The 19,191-nt window shown below is 43.5% G+C and overlaps 1 protein-coding gene across 1 annotated transcript in view; it reads left to right on the forward strand.

Moving 5' to 3' along the window:
- Window positions 1–13,240: 13,240 nt before the first annotated feature.
- Window positions 13,241–19,191, forward strand: part of LOC126454983 (serine protease inhibitor dipetalogastin-like) — a 289,557-nt gene continuing 283,606 nt past the window's right edge. Inside the window, exon 1 of the mRNA XM_050091141.1 lies at window positions 13,241–13,338. Coding sequence (XP_049947098.1) covers window positions 13,305–13,338 — 34 coding nt within the window. The 5' untranslated portion in view covers window positions 13,241–13,304. The remainder of the gene's footprint in view (window positions 13,339–19,191) is intronic.

Consider the following 19,191-nt stretch of genomic DNA (forward strand, 5'->3'; position numbering starts at 1 on the left):
ATCTCGTCCTTACATTAACATGTGATGTTGCTATGTGAATCACTTAAATATGTTACCTAGACAACTGTATTCCCAAAATTTCCTTGTTCTATATCATTATCTAAAAGTCGCATACAATTCTCAAAAAAAAGTTTTTGGGAGGATAAATGTATGAATGTCATGAGAGACTGTAACAGCCAGCCGGGCGGCAACAATACGACGCAGCGCTGGCTGTGCAGCGCCTCGCGGAAATGTTTGCTTATCTCAGGAAATAAACAGAGCACACGATGGACACCAGTATGAAAAACGGTGCATAGCCGAGCGGTCTAAGGCGCTGCAGTCATGGACTGTGCGGCTGGTCCCGGCGGAGGTTCGAGTCCTCCCTTGGGCATGGATGTGTGTGTTTGTCCTTATGATAATTTAGGTTAAGTAGTGTGTAAGCTTAGGGACTGATGACCTTAGCAGTTAAGTCCCATAAGATTTCACACACATTTGAACATTTCTGAAAAACGGTGCAGTGTCGTACATGTGCATAGCTAATTAAAGTTGACAATGAATCACTACATTCAAATGAACAGTCAAGATGCAGGACATCGTCCGAAAACAATCTGTATGAAACCATGTGAATGGAAGTGAATTTGAAACTAACACTTCTTCCACAGGATGAATATAATAATTACCTTGTTACTGACACCCCTTTTCGACATTCCATGTACCCACCTTGTACGAGAGGGACATGGAAAGAGCAGAGCATGACCTGTTGCAGTAATACTTCCAGACAGCAACAGATCCAGACCAAGGTGCGGCCGATGGTAGCCGACGCTCGCCCCACGCGGTCGGGGGCGTTCCAGCAGCGGTCTCCACCTGCCTGCGATCCAGCGGCTCGACGCGGGGGCGGCTACGCGACGTCGTCGGGGACTTGTTACATGAACTTTCGTTATTTAGGACTACAAGAACTTTTAATTTTAATGTTAAACCTCCGTGAAAGACTCTCTTGACCTCTGACACAACTAAACACAAACATAAATACTCGTGTTCAAAATATTATCTGTTATAATCATGTCAAGCCTGACACTTAAGAGTAGGTAACTGTATTTTCTTGAAGCCCCTTGGACGGTTTTGTTCCCGGTTTTCCGAATCCAGTGAACCCAGATGGGGGGAGGGGTATAAGTTAACCCGGGAAGTCTCCGCCGCATTTTCCAAGATTTTGCAGTTACTGAAGTCATTTACACAATCACATCAACATTAATTGTGTCATGAGTTACTCAGTGTTATATCTGGACATTTGTGTAATGAGAACAGTATGTTAATGAAGAAAAGGGAACAATAAGCAACGTGGATACAGTGGACTGATAAAAAAGTATGCAATACATAAACTAGTTTTTCTTTCTCAGCCCAAGCGACAACGTAATATCCACCCCTATATTTTATTCAGAATCATATTCGCGACAGTGTTGTGTGTCGAATGCGAATGAACATTCTCGTGATATATTAATAAAAAGGACTTCATCGAGAATAAAATAATAAATAATTATTGTCAATGACATAATTTAATATTCTGTAAGAAATTATATCTCAGACAATACTCATTGAAAAAGATAATGAAAATCTCCGTCTTTTGTTATCTATGATTCTTCTAGAATAACCCTTCTTCTTGTTCGAACTGTTGTACGGATGGGATGTGATTGATGTCTCGTAACACTGAGGTCTGTAAAAACTGTATTATGTTGTTAATTTAATATTTGAAAAAACAGGATTGATGTGTCATTGAAATGAATCTTCTTTGTTTGGAGTTTTATTTCATTATGTTTATCATCCTATACAAATGTTAAGTTTTTCTGATCGGCTGTAAAGGAGCGCCAGCCATTAGCGCTATTGACCTTCAAAGCGAGATATGGGTGAATGTTGAATAATAAGCGATTAACATTGAGAAATATTTTTAAATGTTAATGCATATAGTAAAGGTACAAAAAAAGATTTAATATATATTATTTGTTAGTAGTAAAACAGAGCCCGAAGGAAAATCGATAAGTGATTGTCTTATTTTAGCCACCATCTTGGTGAAATATTGCAGCGGCAGTTATAATTGAATTTTTATACAGACATAAATGTAGTTCCTCATTATTGCGATAATAATTGTGTATTAGTGACCCAGAACCCACACTGAGGTAATATTATGTTTGAGTATAATGATTTTCCTGGAGACTAGAAATCTACTCGTAGGAATCAGCAGGGGTTTCGAAAAAGACGATCGCGTGAAACCCAGCACGCGCTATTCGTCCACGAGACTCAGAACGCCATAGACACGGGTTCCCAGGTAGATGCCGTGTTTCTTGACTTCCTCAAGGCGTTTGATACAGTTCCCCACAGTCGTTTAATGAACAAAGTAAGAGCATGTGGACTATCAGACCAATTGTGTGATTGGATTGAAGAGTTCCTAGATAACAGAACGCAGCATGTCATTCTCAATGGAGAGAAGTCTTCCAAAGTAAGAGTGATTTCAGGTGTGCCGCAGCGGAGTGTCATAGGACCGTTGCTATTCACAATATATGTAAATCACCTTCTGGATAACATCGGAAGTTCACTGAGGCTTTTTGCGGATGATGCTGTAGTACATCGAGAGGTTGTGTCAATGGAAAATCGTACTGAAATGCAGGAGGATCTGCACGAATTGACGCATGGTGCAGGGAATGGCAACTGAATCTCAATGTAGACAAGTGTAACGTGCTGCAGATATATAGAAATATCCTTTATCATTTAGCTATAATATAGTAGGTCAGAAACTGGAAGCACTTAATTCCATAAATTATCTGGAGTAGATATTAGGAGTGATTTAAAATGGAATGACCGTATAAAATTAATCGTCGGTAAAGCAGATGCCAGACTGAGATTCATTGAAATAATCCTAAGGAAATGCAGTCCGAAAACAAATGAAGAAGGTTACAGTACACTTGTTCGCCCCCTGCTTGAATACTGTTCACCGGTGTGGGATCCGTACCAGATAGGGTTGATAGAAGAGATAGAGAAGATCCAACGGAGAGCAGCGCGCTTCGTTACAGGATCATTTAGTAATCGCGAAAGTGCTGCGGAGATGGTAGATAAGCTCCAGTGGAAGACTCTGCAAGAGTAGCTCGGTATGGGCTTTTGTTGAAGTTCCGAGAACATACCTTCACTGAGGAGTCAAGCGGTATATTGCTCCCTCCTACGTATATCTCGCGAAGAGACCATGAGGATAAAATCAGAGAGATTAGAGCCCACACAGAGGCATACCGACAATCCTCCTTTCCACGAACAATACGAGACTGGAATAAAAGGGAGAACCAACAGAGGTACTCAAGGTACCCTCCGCCACACACCGTCAGGTGGCTTGCGGAGTATGGATGTAGATGTAGATGTAGAGGTAGAATTCCATTTAGATTGTGAATAATCTCTGAATATAGTGAACTTACGTCAATGCAAACAGCATTTTACATGGTACCAATTATTATATGCTGATGTATGAAGCCCTGTATTTCGTAACAATTTTTATGAAATATTTTGACAGGAAAAAATACATTAGTGTTGTGTTCGTGTGGTGTCGTGTGGCAAAACTGTTCATTTTGCTTAAAGAAAACCACCTCGAATGACAGTAGCGTTAATTTTGATAAACGATCTGCAAATAGCAAAGATTCTTTCAAACAACAGCACTGAAATTACTAAAAATAGTTACTCTTGTTTAGTTCAGATTACTTATGATACATTTAGCATGTTTGATGGATATATATGATTATTTTTGTGAATGAACGTAGTGCCATTTACACTGCTTGATAGACAACATTGCTACACGTTCCCACGTGGAGATTTCTTTAACTAAATAACGATCATTAGCCGGGAAAAGCAGTGATTAAATTATACCTCATGTTACACTAATAATAAGTAACTACTTTTGTTGTAGTCTTGCTGAAATAGCACAATACACTCTCTGCCCGGAAACGACATGCAACGGCACTAGAGAGCATTCATTCATGTTACTAAGACCAGTGCCTGCCGTAAAGTCACCACTCAGCAGCAAACTTGAGTTGGAATGCTGACGCCTCTGTGATTAACAGATTTTTGGCGTTGCTGCACCGGTCGTGGACACGGCCGACGTCATTTAAATTCCTGAATGCTGCAGGTTGTAACATCATAGATTAAGGGTCGACCCGCGATAGCAATCGCACAACTTACAGGGGAGATTGTGTCACAGAATTGGAGTGGCAATCATTAAAACAAAGGCGATTTTCGTTGCGACTGGATCTTCTCATGAATTTACAATCACCAGTTTTCTCCTCCGATTGGGAAAACATTCTGTTGGCACCCACCTACATAGGGAGAAATGATCATCACGATAAAATGATAGAAATCAGGGCTGGCACAGAAAAATTGAAGTGCTCGTTTTTCCCGCGTGCCGTTCGAGACTGGAACGGTAGAGAGACAGCAAGAAGGTGGTTCAGTGAACCCTCTGCCAGATACTTTATTGTGAATAGCAGAGTAATCACGTAGATGTAGATGTAGCTGCAGATCTCAAATAAATAAGGTATATCAATTGAAACAATAATATTTTCAGTATCTTCAAAACTATAAAAATTAATATTTTACAGTCTTAAATATTTTCGCAATGAACCTTTGAATAAACAACTTTTAAATTCTCCTTCAATTTCACCAAGCAATATCTCAGGTGGCACCGTTGCACTTTAGCTACCATCCCTGGAAGTCACGAATCTGTATGTAATTCTTTAAGGATTTATTATGTATTTATATCTGTTTCATTATGCAATTGTCTTTTAGAACATCATATTCTCCACGTAACATGACAACTGCATGCAGTGTGAATACCTCACACCTTGTCATACTTGTGTATTTACTTATTGAACATGTTACTAATTCTGCCATTTGTTTATTTAATGATCTATTACCATTGCTTACACGAAATCACAGGAATTTAAAAACCGGTCAGTCACGTCTGTTAAGTGACACCACTATTGTAACACTATTGTAAAGAGTGACAAAAGACGATACTACGAGGGTTGCCCAGAAAGTATTGCCCCGCATTTTTTTTCTCAGCCAAAAACTGTGCCACGAATGCAAAACGTTACGTACGAGTACGTATTATTTGAAGACTCCCGAGTGAACGCGCCAAGTTTCCGTCACTTCCGACTGATAGCGTAGCTGCAGGACAGTTTCAAAACGGCGTCTGTAGGTGACGTACTTTAGAAGCAACGTGCCGTCATTGAATTTCTCACTGAAGAGAAAGAATCTGTGGGAAATATTCACAAAAGTTTGTGCAAAGTCTACGGAGCATCTGCTGTCCACAGAAGTACAGTTAGCCTCTCGGTACGGTGAAGTCATCACAAGGCGGTTCGGCGAGCTCCACGATTTTCAGCGGTCGGGGAGACCATTCACAGCTGTCATACCTGACATGTTGCAGCGAGCTAATGTTTTCACTCGCGGGGACAGACGTATTACGACTCGGCAGTTGACGCAGCATTTTGTCAATCAGCAAAGGAAGTGCGTGCAACACGGGTCACTCGGTGTCTAACGGTGGATCACAAACCGCAGAGAAACAACATTTGTCTTGATTTGTTGCAACGTTTTCAACCCGAGGTGGATGCTTTCGTGTTCCGGATTGTGACAGGTGGTGAAACCTGGGTTCACCATTTTGAGCCAGAGACAAAACGATCGTCGATGGTGGCGTCATTCCCACTCCCTACAGAATAAAATATTCAAAGCAACTGCTTCAAAGGGTAACGTCATGATCACCGTGTTCTGGGACTGTGAAGGTGTGATTCTCATTGACGTGATGCAAAGAGGCAGTACCATTAATTCACAAGCATATGTCAACACATTAACAAAACTCAAGAAGCGTTCCCGGCGACTTTGGCGCCACAGCAACCCAGTAGATGTTTGGCGGCGTAACGCTTGGCCCCACACAAGTCTGGGGATTGCTGAACAAATCGCAAAACAGGGTTGGACAATGTTACCCCATCCACCCTACAGCCTTGACCTAACTCCCTCGGATCCCCACTTGTTTGGGCCGTTAAAGGATGCCATTAGTGGAAGACATTTTGAGGACGATGAGCAGGTGATTCACACAGTGAAGCACTGGCTCCGCCACCAGGACAAGGATTGGTACCGACAGGGAATACACGTCCTTGTTTCGCACTGGAGGAAGACCATCGAACGGGCTGGAGATTACGTGAAAAAAGGGTGTGTAGATAAAAAACCATTCTTTCGTGTGTAGAATTCTCATTATGTCCAATAAAGACTTGTTGAAGAAAAAAATGCGGTGCATTGCTTTCTGGGCAGCTCTCTTATAAAGCAGACCTAAATTATTGTTTGAGCAGTATTTAACGACAACTTGTTGTCATTTAATGTGAGTGCAGCTTCAAAGGAATACTGTGTTCTTTGTTCATGAAAAAACTATTATTTAGATCTATTGTAAATGATCTGAGTGTAACCGAATGTTTATCACATTTCTTTACTCCATTTGTCATAATGTATTAGTTTCGTGCGGAAAGTCATCAGTTTGTCATATCACGTCTGTAAAACATAAAGAGCTATTTATTTTTGGTGGGGACGTCCTTCAGCCAATGGAGAAGCTGATAGTGGCAGGTCACTGCTATTTAGGGGGAGACAGACGATTTTCGAGTGAAGAGCAGAAGGGAGCGATTTTGGACACTTTTGTTTTTGGTTTTTCTTTCTTAAAGAAGGCAGACCTGCCTGTGATGTAATGCTTTACTCAGTCATGTGTCTGATAGATTCTGTGTGATGAATGGCTGCTGGGAGATTTTCACGTTTTTTCTTGAAGAAGGCAGACCTGCTGGTGATCTAGTGCGTTTTTCGGTCGAGTAGATGATACACTATGTGATAAAAAGTATCCGGACACCTGGCTGAAAATGACTTACAAGTTCGTGGCGCCCTCCATCGGTAATGCTGGAATTCGATATGGTCTTTGCCCACCCTTAGCCTTGATGACACCTTCCACTCTCGCAGGAAAACGTTTAATCAGGTGCTGGAAGGTTTCTTGGGGAATGGCAGCACTTTCTTCACGGAGAGCTGTGCTGAGGAGAGGTATTGATGTCGGTCGGTGAGGCCTGGCACGAAGTCTGCGTTCCAAAACATCCCAAAGGGGTTCTATAGGATTCAGGTCAGAACTCTGTGCAGGCCAGTCCATTACAGGAATGTTGTTGTCATGTAACCACTCCGCCACAGGCCGTTCGTTACGAACAGGTGCTTGATCGTGTTGAAAGATGCAATCGCCATCCACGAATTGCTCTTCATCCGTGGGAAGCAAGAAATTGCTTAAAACATCAATGTAGGGCTGTGCTGTGATAGTGCCACCCAAAACAACATGAAAAACAGGACTACACCATAACACCACCGCCTCTGAATTTTACTGTTGGCACTACACACGCTGGCAGATGACGTTCACAGGGCACTCGCCATACGTACACCCTGACATCGGATCGCCACATTGTGTACCGAGATTCGTCACTCCACATAACGGTTTTCCACTGTTCAATCGTCCAATGTTTACGCTCCTTACACCAAGCGAGGCGTCTTTTGGCATCTAACGGCGTGATGTGTGGATTATGAGCAGCCTCTCTTCCATGAAATCCAAGTTTTATCACCTACTGCCTGTCATAGTACTTGCAGTGGATCCTGACGCAGTTTGGAATTTCTGTTTGTTGGTCTGGATAGATGTCTGCCTATTACACATTACGACCATCTTCAAGTCGGCGGTATCTGTCAGTCAACAGACGAGGTCGGCCTGTAGGCTTTTGTGCTGCAGGTGTCCCTTCACGTTTCCACTTCACTATCATATCGGAAACAGTTGACATAGGGATGTTTAGGAGTGTGGAAATCTCGCGTTCAGACATATTACACAAGTGACACCCGATCACCTGACTACGTTCAAAGTCCGCCCCATTCGGCTCTCTCACGACGTCTAATGACTACTGAGGTTTCTGATATGGAGAATCTGGCAGCAGGCGACAGCACAATGCAACTAATATGAAAAACGTTTGTTTTTGTGGGTGTCCGGATACTTTTGATCACATAGTGTACGTTATGGGTGGTGGACGACCGCTTCGATTAACTTTTGAAGGAGTTTACATTGAAATCTGATGGAAGACAGACCTGTCTCTGCTAATGTGGGATATTCGATCACAAGGGTAACTGATTCTGAGCGGTAACAACCGCTGCAGTACTTTAACTTTGTAAGAAATTAGTTTTCACGAGGACTGAATGTGCTTCAGTGCAGTACTCTAGCTTTCTCCGATTGCACTACGGAATTGAGAAAGACAGAGAATGAGTTTCTACTCGTTCTCTCTCACGTTTTATTGTGCAAATTGCCATACTGAACTCTGAATTATTTTGAGTTGGTAATATTTCGTGTACTGTGATCACTTTTTCGCGCATCTTGGATGACAATTTCGCTGGGGTATTCTGTTACTGTTCTCGTAGCCCTCTCAACTCAACTTCAGTGCATTTATTAGGTTATTTTCTGCCCATATTCTAATTTGATAATGTAGGAACATTTTCCACTTATTTGAAGGCGCGTATTCACTAGGCCAACTAAGGTTAACGAAGACCAAGGAAGGCCAACGAACGACAGTCAAATACTTTGTTGATCGAAATTTGCTCAGTATGTATGGGCGGCAAATGGGAACCAACGAAGCAGTTGGCCTTGTTTCCGGTTCGGCTTGCTGGCGGTAACATGAAAGCGTTGGCTGCTGGGTGGCGTTTGCATCACCCTCCTAGTGCGGATTCCGGGTCGAATGTTCGTTGGTTCAGTAGCGATTTTTTGTTTCTCTAGAACGGACGTATACTTAAATTTTTCAGGACAGCAACAATTAGCACATAGTACATTATATTTTAATTTAACAAGAGGATCATCAGTAAGTCTGAATTTACAGGTTGAAGAACAGTTGTTGGCTTTTGAATAAAAGAGGGAAACCTGTCAATAAAACACATAAAACATACCCAGAAAGTCTTTTGGCTGTCCTGAGAAACATAATTTCAACAGTCGCTAGCAGGGAATGCAAGCTCTCGCCAAGGGTGTGTGTTTATTGTGTTTAAAAATACTAGAGTATAGAGTGGAATATAGAGAAAGCATTAAACCGGACAGAGTTTTATCGTGAGCGGGAATGTTTATGGACCCCCTACGAACTGCCACTACAAAAGCAAACTGAAAAGACTAGATTAGAGAGTGATATGCACGATGTGAAAAAGAAAACGTTGTCTTTATTAACATCATTTCGCCGTAAACGACAAAGAGAGACAAACGAAATTGGGATTGACTGTTAACAATCTGCTGCAGGTACAGCTTTCCTAAAAGAGATGTTATCTTTGGAAATTTTAGAGCCTACACAATTCAATAACAATACGAAATATGCTGCTTTCATTAGGGAAAAAATTATGAAATAGCCCGTATTCCATTTCAGCTTTAAGGTCTGACATCAATTTTGTCCTACCTCACCACTCCCTACATTTTGAAGGAGATGTCGTCCATTTGTGTCGTTTCCTCTTCTTCCCTTTCTGATGACCACATTCTTGCCGTAAAATAAATGCTGCACATGCGACGACTGCTAAATCCTCTTTTTCTCTCATAATATTGTGATTAGATCACTACTTTATATCAATAACAAAACGAGGACAACGTCAGTAAGTTATCAGAGCCAACTGCGATGCCACATGGCCGAATTCTTTGCCCCCAAGCCGAAAGCCAATGCATTGACGACTTAAGTCGATTGAGTCCAGTATCTGTCGTTCGTTGGCCTTCATCGGCCTAGTGTGTACGCACCTTGAGATGTACTTTGTTGAACAAATATTATTTAACATAATTGTCTACCACCAACATCAATTATAGACGTTAGAAAAGAACTCTTTTATTAATTATTCATTTACCTTCTATTAAATATCTATGTGTACGTTATTAATTGTCAATTCTAGCCAACGCATAGACTATTCGACTGCAGGATCAGAACGACAGGTAATTATTTGCTGCATGTAGCTTGCAAGATCTCCTCGCTTCTTAACTGTTATTACTCAGCTTAGCTGTGAGTCCGTAGAGGATGGTATATGTGACGTACAGTATAACTGGTCAGCATTTCCACCCGGAATTTGCGAGTGTAAGTCGGACCTTAATGATCCGCCTTGGTGAGTCGTGTCGTCGGATTTCCTCCTACCTGTGCGCGGTGCAACTCTCGTAAATGTCGTCCCGTGCAGATTCTTCATTGGCGCATTGGATGTCTCTGTCGGTGGAAGCTAATTATCTGAAATTGCTGTCGATCAACTTTGGGGTATCTATTTACTCGAAATTAGCATTCAGAATGCCGTAATATCACTTTTATTCCTATCAGATGAACAATGAAACACTCATGTCACAAACTACTCGTAACCGAGAGCATGGCTACCATCGAACAAGACAGGAAGAGCTCTTAACGGCGACTTCCGACTTTGGCGCGCAGTCCGTATCTCTTACTAGTTTCGTCACATTTCGTGGATTTCCGATCAAGTTCGTACTTACTAAGATATGCATTTGTTAATGAACTGGTGTGAATTTTAACGAGACAAAATTATGATAAATAGTTTTAAACATCCAGAGGCTCCTCCTTGTATTCATGTTGTCATAAATGACTTTAATTGTTAAATATAAATAAACAAAATCGATGACTTTCGCACCAAGATGGCGGTACTTCCCTTCATGTATATTTCCCAGGCTGACTTGTTGCTACGGTCCAGCGCCGAGCCCCACCCCACTACGCGCGACATATGGTCGCTTCGACACCTAGCCAGCCAGCGTGGGAAATGCTCTCTGACTCATGGCCGGATACGGACTACAGCACTTCCTAACTATAGTGAATACATCAATAAGAGACAATAATTTATTAAAACTGGTAAAAATGTCTTCCTCACGTAAGAGGGACCTTACAAGCTGCTGTTTACGCTCCTTACACCAAGCGAGGCGTCTTTTGGCATCTAACGGCGTGATGTGTGGATTATGAGCAGCCTCTCTTCCATGAAATCCAAGTTTTATCACCTACTGCCTGTCATAGTACTTGCAGTGGATCCTGACGCAGTCTGGAATTTCTGTTTTTTGGTCTGGATAGATGTCTGCCTATTACACATTACGACCATCTTCAAGTCGGCGGTATCTGTCAGTCAACAGACGAGGTCGGCCTGTAGGCTTTTGTGCTGCAGGTGTCCCTTCACGTTTCCACTTCACTATCATATCGGAAACAGTTGACATAGGGATGTTTAGGAGTGTGTTGCTCGACCCTATGACATTAGGGAGGTAATCTTTTTAAACAGAGCTCTACCCATAGCCCAGTAACCGAAGGTGTGAGCAACATCGGATAGAGTCGCAAATGGTTTACTCTTATAGACCGCTGGTTGGACTGGCGCTACTCGACAGAAAATGTCTATCTAACGTCGCAACATTACCTGCACGGGATCAGTCTCCGTCCCGGCACTCACTTCCAATCTGTCAGGAAATTTCAGTTCAAGTCCTCCTAAATACACTACTGGCCATCAAAATTGCTACACCACGAAGATGGCGTGCTACAGACGCGAAATTTAACCGACAGGAAGAAGATGCTGTGATATGCTAATGTTTAGCTCTTCAGAGCATTCACACAAGGTTGGCGCCGGTGGCGACACCTACAACGTACTGACATGAGGAAAGTTTCCAAACGATTTCTCATACACAAACAGCAGTTGACCAGAGTTGCCTAGTGAAACGTTGTTGTAATGCCTCGCGTATGGAGGAGAAATGCGTACCAATATGTTTCCGACTTTTATAAAGGTCGGATTGTAGCCTATCGCGATTGCGGTTTATCGTATCGCGACATTGCTGCTCGCGTTGGTCGAGATCCAATGACTGTTAGCAGCATATGGAATCGGTGGGTACAGGAGGTTAATAAGGAACATTGTGCTGGATCCCAACGGCCTCGTATTACTAGCAGGCCGAGATGACAGGCGTCTTATCCGTATGGCTGTAACGGATCGTGCAGCCACGTCTCGATCCCTGAGTCAACAGATGGGGACGTTTGCAGGACAACAACCATCTGCACTAACAGTTCGACGACGTTTGCAGCAGCGTGAACTATCAGCTCGGAAACCATGGCTGCGGTTACCTTTGACGCTGCATCACAAACAGGAGCGCCTGCGATGGTGTACTCAACGACGAACCTGGGTGCACGAATGGCAAAACGTCATTTTAATCGGATGAATCCAGGTTCTGTTTACAGCATCATGATGGTCGCATCAGTGTTTGGCGACATCGGGGTGAACGCACATTGGAAGCGTGTATTCGTCATCGTCATACTGGCATATCACCCGGCGTGATGGTATGGGGTGCCATTGGTTACACGTCTCGGTCACCTCTTGTTCACATTGACGGCACTTTGAACAGTGGACGTTACATTTCAGATGTGTTACGACCCGTGGCTCTCCCCTTCATTCGATCTCTGCAAAACCCTACATTTCAGCAGGATGATGTACGACCGCATGTTGCATGTTGCATGCCTTTCTGGATACAGAAAACGTTCGACTGCTGCTCTGGCCAGCACATTCTCCAGATCTCTCACCAATTGAAAACGTCTGGTCAATGGTGGCCGAGCAACTGGCTCATCACAGTACGCCAGTCACTATTCTTGACGAACTGTGGTATCGTATTGAAGCTGCATGGGCAGCTATACCTGTACACGCCATGCAAGCTCTGTTTGACTCAATACCGAGGCGTATCAATGCCGTTATTACGGCCAGAGGTGGTTTTTCTGGGTACTAATTTTTCAGGATGTATGCACCCCAATTGCGCGAAAATATAATCACTTGTCAGTTCTAGTATAATATATTTTTCCAATGAATACCCGTTTATCATCTGCATTCCTTCTTGGTGTAGCAATTTTAATGGCCAGTAGTGTAGAATCCAACTCATTTTTCGCGTCAGCGTCTCGTACACTGCGTGAAATTTTCTCGCACAGTGCTTTCAGCGACGCCTTTAGTGGCCTGGACAGTGGCTAGACAGACGGTGGTCTCCCCTGGCGCAGTGTCCTGCCCGCTGCCAGACGTGTCTCATTACGGCGAGTAACGTACGGGAAGAGTGGGAGAGGTGCCGGCGGCCGGCGTGGCGTTAAGCCGGCTGCGCGGTGGCGCGGCGTGACCCAGATGCGCGCGCTTCCTGTGTATGCAGCTCATAACGCGCGCCGGCCGGGTTATTACCTGCCGGACCGGCGCGGCTGCAGCCACTGCGCAGCGGCGGAGACCGAGCCACGCCACGGACTGCCACGCCGCGCCTCGCCATGCCACGCCGCCTGCTGCTCGTCGTGCTCGCAGGTCTGTGCCGCGGCACGCTACAGATACACCTGTCCCTTTTACGTCGCCTCACCAAATCCTCTCATTCATCACGCGTTAAACCCTCTCGTCTCGTGCCACGTCGCATTTAACGGATCGCCTCACCGTAAACCACTTGTCCTCACCATGTGTATATGGTGTTTCCGTGACGATGGACAAGCTTTGAGGGATTATGGAGACTCACAAATGAATCAGTCTATCATAAAGAACCCTGGTTCCGGACAAGACTGAGTCGATATTCACGAAGCCAAACAGGTTGTAGAGTAAGTTTCCCAACGAAAAACGAGAACCTCAGAATCGTTGTGTGTACGACGTAACAAACTGATTTGCTTACGACACTACAGTGCACTGGAAAGCGACGTCTTTGAGCGACTGTAGGAGGTTCCCTCGTCAGACCAAAAAATTTCGATAGTGGATTAATAAAAATAATAGACAAGTTAAGATGGTGGTTTTAATACATCATGTGTGTTCACAACACACAGAACGTTCATAAAACGATGTGAAACTGTCAAAAACGCCCTTTTCTGACATATCGTTCAACTCGCGCGTCACATTGGCTTGAATTTCGGTTATGCTGTCTTGATCTTTCATGTGATTTTCTACACTTTCTCATTTTGTGGTAGTTCGTATTGATAACACAAGGTCTACTCACCGGTCATGGTTTATTCAGAAAAGAATTATCCCTCGTGTTGATAACACAAGGTCTACTCAGCGGTGCCGGCCGGGGTGGCCGAGCGGTTCTAGGCGCTACAGTCTGGAACCTCGCGACCGCTACGGTCGCAGGTTCGAATCCTGCCTCGGGCATGGATGTGTGTGATGTCCTTAGGTTAGTTAGGTTTAAGTAGTTCTAAGTTCTAGGGGACTGATGACCTCAGAAGTTTAGTCTCATAGTGCTCAGAGCCATTTTGAAGTACTCACCGGTGATGGTTTATTCAGAAAAGAATCATCCCTCTTTTGCATTTCAGTCAAGTCGCGACAGTTCAGACGTCGTTATTTTTTTCCTGTAGTCAAGTTGCGCGGGAGAGACATTGCACACACTTTGCTCTACTTCAAAACGTCACGAATGACAGGAACATTTGATTGAGAGATCTTTTTGTTCCATTGCAATTAGCTACGCACAAACTTTGACACACTACGGTAGCACTTACATTACTTAAGGAGGCCTGCTCATAGCTGACCGGATGGATACACATCGGTTGTTTACAATTTTATTTCCACATAAAACGTTCCTTACCCACCAGGAGTAAAACCAGTCTCGGAACTATTTGGACGGACGGTGCATGTAATGACTTGGATAGAATTTCTGTTTGGTGTGATGAATGACTGCTTGCTCTAAACGAGGTAAAACTTAAGCTAATACAGATGAGTAACATAAACAATGTCCTACGTTTCGAATACAAAATTAGTGGTAAGCTGCTTGTCAGTCACGTCCATTAAATAACTAGGCGCAACGTTCCAAAGCGATAGGAAATTGAACGAGAATGTAAGGTCGTTTGTAAGGAACGCTAATGATAGACTTCGGTTTATTGGGAGAATTTTGGGAAAGTGTACCTCTTTTATAAACATAGCAGGGAACAGAACTTGTACGACGCATTCTAGCGTACTGTTTGAGTGTTCTGCATCCCCACGAGGACAATCCAGAAACAATCGAAGCAGTTCAGAGACGTGCTACTAGATTTGTTACCAGCGGTATCGATCAACACGCGAGCATTACGTAAATGTTACGTGAACTCAAATAGGAAGCCCTAGAGCGAAGACGATCTTTCCGCTTAGTGCTAATTAGAAAGTTTAGAGGACCGGCATCTGCGATAGAGTGCAGAAAGATCATCTACCACCAAGTACATCTCACTTAAGGACCACGAAGACAAGATAAAAGAAATCAAGGCTTGTGCTGAAGCACATTTGACAGTCGTTTTTCCTTTGCCCCATCTGAGAGTGGAACAGGAAAGTGAATAACATACAGGGTACGTGGTATCCTCCCTTATTCACTGTGTGTTCGCTTGCGGAGTATGTATGTAGATCTAAAGACAGACATTAGTTGCTAACATTAGAGAGCGCGCAAATTCGACCAGCATGTAGGAGCACACAATTATTCGTAGCGACAAAAAGCTCCAATAATGCTCTGCAGAAGACTTGATACACGAGTACTTATTTTCTTCTAACATTAGATCTCACTTCTCGCGTGTTCTACTGTGTCAGACGTTTCCTGAAAACTAGACAAAATGATGAAATCTTGTTTCGCACTTAACTCTTCTACCTGATCTGACACCATTAGACTTCTTCTTATAACATCGTTATGTACGAGATGCGTGTTGGTACTGAAGAAGAAACATTCTACAGAAAGCTCGTGCCAGTGATAGTTTCAAATAATACTGATGTAAGGCAAATCTTTACACATAGATGTCACGCCTGCACAGAAGGTGGGGCACGTCTTGTTTGAAACAACTTCTGTGCACTCAAGCTTTTAAGATAAGTAAAATGATTACAAAATATGTGATTCACTTGATTTTTATTATCTTCAGACCACCAGTGGTAAATCTGATTATTTACTGTCGCTTATAGCTCCCGATTCATTCGTTTCCAGACGAGGGTTCCCTGAATCAAATTGTTAGTTTTTTTGTCCCCCTCATCCTGAAAGTTTGGATCATCATGGAAAGATCCTGCATTGAGCATCACGTTCATTCAAGAAGTGACCATGTAAGCTTCCCGAATTGAGTGAGTCTGAATCCTCCATGACAGCAGATGAAATTTAAATTTCGTGGTTCGATTGTATGAGCTGCGCGTAGCAATCTTTTGCTGGAGTGTTACTGTACTGTAGACGACCAAACAACAGACCTCCGTCATTGCGACTGTTCTGGTAACAAGCAATCAGCCGTCCTCCATGATACGCAAACAATTGAGGCATCCGATTAGAGTCACGCCTTGGGCATGGATGTGAATCTGTAACGCTCCTTTACCGTATAAATCCTGTGTGTTCACTGGCGCAGAATTTATTATGTTCTTTGGAACTTCATGTGAGAATGTGACAAAAGTCTTAGGATAGCGATATTCACATATATAGATGGCGGTAGTAACGCGTTCACAGGGTATAAAAGTGCAGTGCATTGATAGAGCTGTCGTTTGTACTCAGGTGGTTCATGTGAAAAGGTTGCTGACGAGATTATAGCTGCACGACGGAAATTAACAGACTTTGAACTCGGAGTGGTAGTTGGAGCTAGGCGGATGGGACATTCCATTTCGAAAATCGTTAGGGAATTGAATATTCCAAGACCCATAGTGTCAAAAGTGCCGAGAATACCATATTTCAGGCATTACCTCTCACCACGGACAACGCAGTGGCCGATGGCCTTCATTTAATTACCGAGAGCAGTGGCGTTTGTGCAGAGTTGTCAGTGCTAACACAAAATCAAAATTGCGTGAAATAACCACAGAAGTCAATGTGGGAAGAACGACTAAAGTATCCGGATGGACAGTACGGCGAAATTTGGCATCAGCGGGATATGGCAGCAGATGATCGACGAAAATGCCTTTGTTGACAGCACGACATCCTCTCCTGGATCTTATGACTATATCGGCTGGACCCTAGACGACTGGAAAACCTCAGTCTGGTCAGATGAGTCCCGATTCTTGTTGGTAGAGCTGATGGAAGGGTTCGAGTGTGGCACAGTCCCCACGAAGACATGGACCCAGGTTGTCAGCTGGGCAGTGTACAATCTGGTGGTGGTTCCATAATTGTGTGGGCTGTGTTTACATGGAATGGACTGGGTTCTCTGTTCAAACTGAACCGATCATTGACAGTAAATGCTTATGTTCGGCTACTAGGACACCATTCACTGTATTCAAGGACTTCATAAATTCAAACAACGATGTCATGTCACTGGGTCACAGTTGTTCGCGACTGTATTGAAGAACAATCTGGACAATTCGTGCGAATGATTTGGCCACTCAGAACACCCAACATGAATACCATCGAACATTTCTGACACACAATTGAGAGTTCAGTTCGTGCACAACATCCTGCAGCGGCAACACTTTCACACTTACGAACCGCTATAGAGACAGCATGTCTCAGTATTTCTGCAGGGGACTTCCAAAGCCTTGTTGAGTCCATGTAACGTCGAATTTCTGCACTACGCCGCACTAAAGTAGGTCCGACACGATATTAGGAGGTTACTCGTTACTTCTGTCACCTTACTGTAGAGTACAAATGAAGAATGGGAGATAATATGTTTTAACATGTAGCGATAGGCCAAAATAACTATAAAAATGTAGTATGCGCTATACTACCCAGACGTATGAAGGGTGTGAAGAAAAAATTAGTCTCTCCCAGAGCACATGACGCTAATACCGTATATAACCGCCAGTAACCTTGATAATGATTTCAATTCGGTGACGAAGAGAGTCGACAAGTCTTATCATGTGTGCCGCATCTAGCTGAAGCTGGTACTTAGATCCTTTAGAGCCACAAAATTTAAGAGATGTTGAACATTACGTTTCACTCGCTGCTAGAAAGTGACACAGACCTTTTCTGTGGGGTTGAGACCAGGTTATTTACTTGGCAAATCGCGTGTTCCTGAAGCCAGGAACATATGCGTGCAGGTCAGAGAATGCGACTGTTATAATCCCGAAAGATGGAAGTGTCCTCAGGATACTAGTTCTAAAGATGTAGAAGTAAGGACAGCAAGTGGTCACTGAATATATTATATAAAAGTGTGGTTCATATTCACGGTCACCTGAATGAATGGGCCCATATCGTGATAGATAACAGCATCATAACACACATAAACATCTCTAGCCTGGTCTATACCCTATGCAGACTGCTGACTAAACCCCTCATTGGGACATTGGTGCACTGGATGCCTTCTACAGGCAGTTGCTGTGCAGTTTCGGTGTTGTTTGGCCCGCTGAAGATTTGCAGCTTTACACGCCACTGTAAACAACAGCCTTTTGAGGGCTATTTTACCCCAAAAATCCACTGAATACTGTCATCTTCACGATGTTCGCCCGGAAGCTGGTTGAGATGGACCTATATTCACTGACAACGACTGTTGTCCGGTTTGAAACTGATTATCATTGACAAGGTGTAGCACTATTATCCAGTTACTGTCGGTTAAATTCTTTTTACGGTTACTGTTCTTATGGCGTGTGACATGGCTGTGAATGGTACACGATTCCATGTGGAAGCGTTGGGCAGTCTGTACTGGACACTAACATATCTTAAATTTACAGTGTGGGCCGGCTGGGATGGCCGAGCGGTTCTAGGCGCTACAGTCTGGAACCGCGCGACCGCTACGGTCGCAGGTTCGAATCCTGCCTCGGGCATGGATGTGTGTGATGTCCTTAGGTTAGTTAGGTTTAATTAGTTCTAAGTTCTAGGGGACTGATGGCCTCAGAAGTTAAGTCCCATAGTGCTCAGAGCCATTTTTTACAGTGTGGTCATGGGCACTGTCACACTCGATGGCTCCTTTCTGGCAATGTCAAGTCTCCAAATCGACCACTCTTACGGCGCTCATTGCATGCAAAGGACTGCCATGTATACATTACTAAACTGCCTTAATTTACGTCAGCGATGGAGTGGCTCTACGTTATCTACAGTGCATGCTCTTTTCAGAGGTTGCCAAATATGTTGATGAGAGAGATTACGTAACGTGATCATATCTAACTGGAGGAGCGTTCAATAAGTAATGTAACACTTTTTTTCTTAGCCAGTTTCGGTTGAAAATATGCGGAATTTGTTGTGGGATATCGTGCAATATTCCCACGTCAGCCACTATAGTTTCATGAAGTTTAAATCGGTGGCGGTACTATACGTACCCTTCAATTCGACGTCTGTAA

Source organism: Schistocerca serialis, chromosome 1 (assembly GCF_023864345.2).
Source record: "Schistocerca serialis cubense isolate TAMUIC-IGC-003099 chromosome 1, iqSchSeri2.2, whole genome shotgun sequence".
In the NCBI taxonomy this organism is placed as follows: Eukaryota; Metazoa; Arthropoda; class Insecta; order Orthoptera; family Acrididae; genus Schistocerca; species Schistocerca serialis.